This window comes from Nothoprocta perdicaria, unplaced genomic scaffold (genome assembly GCF_003342845.1).
Source record: "Nothoprocta perdicaria isolate Ctin4 unplaced genomic scaffold, notPer1 scaffold_250, whole genome shotgun sequence".
Classification (NCBI taxonomy): Eukaryota; Metazoa; Chordata; class Aves; order Tinamiformes; family Tinamidae; genus Nothoprocta; species Nothoprocta perdicaria.
Window position 1 is genome coordinate 730,068 of NW_020455478.1, and position 7,479 is coordinate 737,546.

At 64.4% G+C, this 7,479-nt stretch overlaps 1 protein-coding gene across 1 annotated transcript; it reads left to right on the forward strand.

Annotated features, from left to right (window-relative positions):
• The first annotated feature begins 66 nt into the window (after positions 1-66).
• CASTOR1 (cytosolic arginine sensor for mTORC1 subunit 1) lies at positions 67-7,479 on the forward strand. Its single transcript, XM_026040169.1, has 9 exons — positions 67-179; positions 293-363; positions 4,477-4,670; positions 4,813-4,945; positions 5,143-5,266; positions 6,131-6,244; positions 6,396-6,478; positions 6,789-6,883; positions 6,994-7,479. Exons 1-9 carry the CDS (start codon positions 67-69, stop codon positions 7,057-7,059), a joined length of 993 nt encoding a protein of 330 aa, XP_025895954.1. The 3' UTR covers positions 7,060-7,479.

Genomic DNA, 7,479 nt, shown 5'->3' on the forward strand with positions numbered 1-7,479 from the left:
GGGCGGTCCCGGGGCAGTGGCGGCGCCGCGGCCCCCGTTGTAGCGGCGCGGGGCGGCGGGGCCGCCATGGACCTGCACATCCTGGAGCACCGGGTGCGGGTGCTGAGCGTGGCGCGCCGCGGCCTCTGGCTCTACACGCACCCGCTCGTCAAGCTGCTCTTCCTGCCCCAGCGCTGCAGGTACCCGSGGCGCCTTCCTCCCCGCCCGTGCTCATCCTCGCGGGGCTGCGGCCTCTCCCGGGGCCGCCGCTCCCTCCCCGGCGCCTTCCGCAGCCCCCCGTGTCTCCCGGCAGGTGCAAGTTCTTCAGCCTCACGGAGACYCCCGAGGATTACACCATCATGCTGGACGAGGAAGGCTTCAAAGGTACCATGCGGCGGCTTGTTCCCCTCTAACAGAGTCCCTGGGGCCTTGCTTTGAGCTCCTGAAGCGAGTTGTGCAAGTTCTCAGCGCCCCGCCGGGAGGGTGATGCGCTGCGCGTCACGCTCCACAAGTTGCAGCTTGCATCGTGCCCGGCCCGAGCCCCGCGCCGGTGCCAAACCCTGCCGGGAAGCCAGGCGGTGCCCGGCGAGCGCCTCTTGCCGCTTCCCGGTGCAGCGGCAGCTCCTGCCGGGAGGCGCGTGGGGCACCGCCGTGCCCCGCAGCCCCCCGGTGCCCCACAGCCCTACGGGGCGTGCTGGCTTCCCGGCTGCGCTGCCGGCCGCTCGGATCCTTTTCCCAGCCGCCTGTTCCCGGCTGCCCCCACCCAAACCTTCCTGTCGCAGGCCAGCGGGGAGCCGACCGGATCTGAGCTCCTTGGCCGGGCCCCAAGGAGCCAGGGCTGCCGGCCCGGCCGCTCGCCGGCAGCAGCACCGAGGGCTCCCGGCCGGCCCGTGGCCGCGCCAGCATCCTCCTGCTGCAGGCGGTTGGAGGTGCGGGACCCCCCCGCCGAGCTGGCGGAGCCCCGCGACAGCCCCTCGGGGACCCCGGCCGCTCCGCAGCCCCCGCGGCCGCATTGTCCTCGCCTGCATCGCTGTCCCCAGGGGCGCCTGGGAACAATGGGGCCTGGCCGGGCTGCGGGGCTGGGGGCCACCAGCGTCACACGCAGCCGCTTCCCTCGCCTCGGCGGTTGCCCTCTTGCCAGCACCGTGGGGCCGGTGTCGCCTGTGGTCCTCCCGCTCTATGTGTTAATTTTGAGGGGTTTTATTGCTGAATCTTCTCTGCAGGTGGCTGAGCCAGCAGCCAGGGGACACATGAGATGGGCCATGAGTCTGTCCCCGTGCTGCTCCTTTACAGACACTGGGCAGGCTGTGATGCCCTTGATGCCCTGTGATGCCCAGCTGTGGTTGTGGCGCTGCTGCTTTTGTGGGGTTGCTGGGGGGTGCTTGAACCTGACCTGGTGCAGCAGGAAAGTTCCTGAGCTTCCCGAGGCCAAATTAACCCTGGAGCTGCACCTGCCCTGCCTTGGGGTCCTGGAGCTGCTGGTGACCATCGGTGATGCCACCGCGGCAGCCTTGCCGCCCTCGTTTCCCGGCAGGCCCCGCCGGGGCTGCAGTGCCTCGCACTTCCCGGGGGGTCTTGAAAATCCATTAGCAGCGAGCGGGAAGCGCTGGGATGGGGCGGGCGGCCCTGGCGGCCACCTCCTGACCTGCCGCCCTGGGAAAGCGCCGCGGCTCCTYCGGCGCTTCCTGTGCGGGAGGCAGCCGAGGGAAACGCCTGTGCAGGGAGGGCTCTGGAAGCCGAGCGCGTCCCTTCCTCCGGCTGCTGGAGCTTCGCTGTCCCCGCGGCTGCCTGGTGCTCAGGAGCCAAACGGCCTGTGGCCACTTGCAATACACGTGGGGGGCTCTTGCGAGCTGGGAAATGGCTCTTGCAGTGACAGCCACCCGGCAGACCTTGAGATTCTCCTTTGGGCTGGCCCAAAGGTTCGACAGCTCCAGTCTGGATGGATGGCAGCACCGTTCCTGTAGCCGGCGCATGGCTGGGGCAGTGRAGGTCCAGCACATCAGCCTGCAGCWMTCTGTCTGCCTATAGTCTCCTTGCTGATGCTGTGCTCCTGCCGAGGCCCCTTTCTGACATGCAGCACTGATGATGTGGGTTGTAGATACTTTGGTTGAACACTCGGATGAGCTGTGGCTGCCCGTGGGCTGCAGGACGCCAGGCCTTTGGGATGGAGAAACCTCCTCCAGCTCCACTGCACCTCTGGTGTGATGAGTTTGCCTTCTCGACTCAGCTACTGCTTGCAGACCCCAGCTGAAACACCAAGTTACTGGCTTGGTTCCCACCAGAGTCTCTGTGGTGGTCTGCTCAGACAGGAGGATAAGGAGGATTTGAGAGACCTGTTTTATCCAGACTCTCACCTGTGAGTACCATAGAGTGGAGAAGTGGGACAGAGGAAGTCCAGGCCAGGAGATGCTGCTCTGGATGGTGAGTGGATGGGTGCCCTTGCCCTGGTCACTACAGCTTCGCTGGAAGATAACACCAGCCCCTTTGTGCAGCACCTAGTGGGGGCTCGCGGCTGGCGAGCGGGCGTCAGGATGCAACGTGGGAGGAAGAGCGTAGCCCAGATCTGTCCCTTCCTGGGGAGAGGGGCAGGAAGGATCTGTCGAGCAGGCCTGGGCTGTGCCAACAAAAGCAGCTCCCGTGGAGCTGGCCCTGGCACCTGGCCAGCACAGGCTCAGCCCTGGGCTTGGYGCTCAGTGGAGCTGACCTGCACCTCTGCTCACCTGCTGACTTGGTGACCCACAGTGCTGGCAGCTGTTGGGACAGCACTGCCGTCCCCAAGCACCCCCAGCACAGTTTGGCTTCATGACACCTCTCTACCTGGCCAGAGGTGGGTGGCCTGGCAGCCCCAGTGCTACCAGGCAAGGCTATGGAGCTCGAGTGTGTGGAAGGTCAACACTGTGGACCACCATCCCTGTTTCTGGAGTAGCTGTCAACACTGTGGACCACCATCCCTGTTTCTGGAGTAGCTGTCAACCCTGGTGCCCATCTCTGCCTCACAACCTGCTCAGGCAGCTGATGCCAGGAGGAGAAAAGTTCTGGCCTTGGAGGCCTCATGGCCTTGGAGGCCTCATGGTCTTGACCCTGCTCTCTTTTGGGGTTGAACTTGGCCTCTTTTCACAGCTGAGCCCCTTGCAGCTCATCTTACTTGTGACTATAGGCTGGCAGCCCTCAGACGGGCAGGCCTAGGGCAACCAATTCACCAGCTTTGGTTTCAGCCAGGTTTGCTTGAAGGCAACTTCTTCTCTGAGAAGGAGCAATTGTCCCCAGCACTGCTAGTGCTAGCAGGGTCTGGGAGAGCTGCTATGCTCACACCAGGAGAAGGGCCCCTTTGAAGGTCTGTACTTCTTTGTCAGTCTGAAGCTTCTCTGTGTGGGTTATGGCCATGCCAGCAGGTGGGTATCCAGCTCCAACAGGAGTCTGGACCCTACAAAACAGTGTAGCCTGRCTCTACAACATGGTAGCGCCTCTTGACATTGTGCTTGTGTTGGAGATGGAGAGAGCTGAAGCCTCTGTCTGCTGTAAACACTCCTAAACCTAATGGGAATGGAAAGAGAGCCTGGAAAGCTGCTGGAACTGTTGCGAAGCGTCCAGGATCTCCTGGAACCACCTGACCAGGGCTGCTCACTGGGGTCTGTGTCCTGCTTGCTGGGGCTCTGTGCCAGCTTGGATGCTGAGCACTCGTGGCAGTAAACCTGTGTACACTGGGCTTCGCTGGGCACTGGAAGGGTGCTGAGGGTGCCTGGGTGGCACCTGATGTCCAGCTGGAGACAGCAGGGCTGTGCCTGCCGCAGCTGCCTTGCAGCTTTGCCGTTGATGTTGGTGGCCCCATCCCCTTTGCTGGAGCCACAGGGCCRGTGCCTGGGGCTGTTGCTGCTCCCCAGGCCATGACCGTGGTGGCAATTGCCATGGCCCAGGTGTTCCTGGCACCGTGGCCGGGCACGTGGCCGCGTTTGACCGAGGCACGAGCTGAGCCCTGCCAGACCCTGGCTTTGTTCTGCCTGGGCTGCCTTAGCTCACAGCCCTGCTGCCTTCTGCTCCCTCCTGTACCAGCTTGGTGCCCAGCGCTGCTCCAGTTCCCTTGCCCAGCAGCACCGTGGGCACCTTGGCAGCACCRGGATGCCAGAGGGAAATGGGGAGAGGGATGCCTGGGCCCACTCAGGAGCTGAGCAGGGTCAGGGCTGCAGTGGGTGCATCCTGCTGGCATTCCTGGTCTCTTCTTGTTCTTGGGAAGCATCTGGCCGCCTCCACAATTGCAGCAGAGAACATGGCCAGCTCCTCRCCCGAGGGTCTCATGCAGCGAGAGTTGGAGTCTGGCGGCTGTGCCACCTCCTCCCAATTGCCCAACGGCCTCTCCAGCAGGTGCAGCCCTGTCCCTGTGAAGCTGGTGTCCCCAAGGGCTGGAGGAGCAGCTCATGTGGCTCCTGGTGGGGACTCAGGTCCTGGCTCTTCCCTCTTCCTGGGCCACCTCAGGTTTCCTCCGCGGTTCTCCTGTTGCAGAGCTGCCGCCCTCGGAGTTCATGCAGGTGGCGGACTCGACGTGGCTGGTGCTCAGCGTTGTGTCCAGCGGCAGGGCCTCCTCCGGCTGCCAGGCCACCGGCGTCACCAAGATCGCCAAGTCAGTGATTGCTCCGCTGGCCGAGCACCACGTCTCGGTGCTGATGCTCTCCACCTACCAGACCGACTACGTCCTGGTGAGTCGCGCGTGGGCAGGACAGTGGCTGTCTGCATCCCCAGTGGGGACAGGGAGCAGTCCTGCAGCACCTGTGCTCCCAGTTCGGGGATGGAGACTGAGGGGAGTGCTTGGAGGCCTCGTTCTCCCCATGCTCTTGCCAGGTCCGGGAGAAGGACCTGCCRGTGGTGATCAACACACTGGCGGGCGAATTTGACATCTACAAGGAGGAGAATGGCGAGTCTGTCCCCGTCAGTCACGATGATGTGAGCAACGGCTTCCTCAAACCGAAGGCAGGTGAGCGGCTGGGCTTGCCCACATCCCCATGCCTGGCTGGCGCTGGTGCCAGGGGCTGGATCCCGTCGGCAGGGCCTCCCCGCTGCGCCCTGAGGGGTGCCAGGCTGTCGCTGCTGTGGCCACGGGGTGGCACTGCTGTCCTGTCCCCGARCAGCTGGGCGCCCTGCCTGGGGTGACGCCTGGCTGTCCCCCGCCAGCCGCCAGCCCCACAGTGCACCCCGTGCAGAGCCCCCAGAACCGCTTCTGCATCGTGACCGTGGCGCCCGACACGCTGCCCGCCATCGCCACCATGCTCATCGACGTCCTCTTCTACTCCCCCAGGTGGGACCCTGCTGGGTGCTGGCACCTCGCTCGGTGCCGGCAGCTCGCGTGGGTAGTGCTGGTGGGCAGGAGGCTGCGGGGAGAGCTGGCGTGTGAACCTGCTGCTGGTGGCTGCATGCACATCAGGTCCTGCCCAGCCTGGCAGGAATGGGGTCTTGGGAGGGCTAGTGTGTGGCGGGCAAGGTCGCCTCAACCCACTGCTGCTAGAGGCATTCGCACTGGGGGTGTAAGGGGGTGCTGTGGCTGTTCGGGATGGGCTGGGGTGCCTCCAGCCTTCCCTATTGCCCTGGCTCTGACCTCGCTGGACCACAGGCCCCCTGGCCCTTCCACAAGCACTGAAGGAACTGGTGCCTCTCATCTTGCCCTCTGCTCCTGCAGCAAAGCTCGTGCAAAATAGGAAGCATTCCTTTTATTTGCAAAAARACTGCTTGAAACCCTGCCCAGGCAGGGGACTTCCCAGTGGTTGGAGCTCTGTCGTGTCTCCCCCTGGAGACATGAAGCCTTGAGGTTATTCCTGAGAAGCCACTTTCCCTTTGGATGAGACCTTGCATTTCACTGGATTTGGGCACCTGGGARCTTGGGCTTGTCAGGCAGCGGATCCCTTTTGATGTGTAAAGAGCAGCTCCTSTGTTGGCTCTCCTGCTCCAGAGGCACCACGGCTCCAGCCGCGTGTGGAAACGTGGCTGTGGCCGGGTCCACACGCTGCACCTCCCACCCCAGAGGCTTCTCAAGTGCAGAGTGAACCCTGGCACTGCCCCCACCAGCGAGAGGTCCAGCYCTCTAGTAGAGGGGCACTGTGAGCCCCCCAAGATGGGGGCCCTGGCCATCCTGGTGGTCAGCTCCCCCCACTCGCCCTGTCTGCAGCCCTCCAAAGGAGGCTGGCCCTGGCAGCCAGGACCTGGACACCATCACCTTCTTYGCCTTTTCCCTCATCGAGGGCTACATCTCCATCGTGATGGATGTGGAAACCCAGAAGAGGTGGGTGCCCGCCAAAGCTCGGTGCAGCTTCGCAGCCTGGCGCACGCCCTGGAGCCCTGCCTGGGGCCACGTGTCCCTCCCTGAAGCCACGGCTCCAGCAGGCACYGAGTACCCGGGGGATTTTGCGCTCAGGGACCCCGCTTTCTTCCAGGTTCCCCAGTGACCTGCTGCTGACCAGCTCCACGGARGAGCTCTGGCGCATGGTGCGCATCGGCGGGCAGCCCCTGGGCTTCGGTACGTGTCTTGGTGGCTCTGCCCCACCGTCACAGGCCTCTGCTGCGCTTATCACAGCCTTGTCCTGCTGGGAGCACCCGGGGGAGCTCGTGTGGAAAGGGAAGCAGCGACACGGGCAAGGGTGGGTTCCCCCATTGAGCTTGGCACTCGGTTGCTCCCATGGCGCAACGTCACCCCCCTCTTCCTGGGATTGCTCTGGAGCAGAACTGGGAGCTTCCTGCAGCTTGAGGTTTGCCTTCGATGCCGCTGCATGCGGGCTCCTCCCTGGCTGTGTCCCTCATGGTCACCAGCGGCGTCCTTTGCCTTCCAGACGAGTGCGGCATCGTGGCGCAGATTGCTGAGCCGCTGGCCACCGTGGACATCTCGGCCTACTACATCAGCACCTTCAACTTTGATCACGCCTTGGTGAGGGCACCGCGCTGGCCATGGCTGCGGCTGGCGCGGGGCGGCGTGGCCGGCGGCGTGACCGGGGTGCCCCACGTGCTGCCCGCGCTGACACAGGGTCCTGCTCCCAGGTCCCTGAGGAGGGCATCTCCGAGGTCATCGGGCTGCTCCGGCGGCGCCAGGAGAGCAGCAGTTAGCAGGCACCGGCCCTCGAGGCCAGGGTGATGGTGACGGGAGCGCCCCGGCCCTCGTCGAGCACCGCGACATGTATCACAGCAGGACCCTGCATCTGACTGTGGGCATCGTGCCCTCCGGCAGCGTTGCCCCGTTGCTGAGGGCTCCTGTTGCTCCACTTTGGCTTGTGGCCACCTCTGGCACACTGTTGGGCTCAGGGTTGGCCCTTTGGCCGCTCTCCCCTGGCCCAGGGTGGCCAGCACGGGGCTGACCCCAGAGGACCAAGATGTGGCTCCTGCCATGTGGCTGCCAATGCGCAGCTGGCACCGCAATGTTTAACCGCAAGAAGAGGGAGAAATCTCCTCTGTGAAACCCTGGAGATGCTGAAACGCAGGAGCGGCCGTGCTCTGCCTCGAGAGCTCCCTGGCCTGTCGCCACTTGCA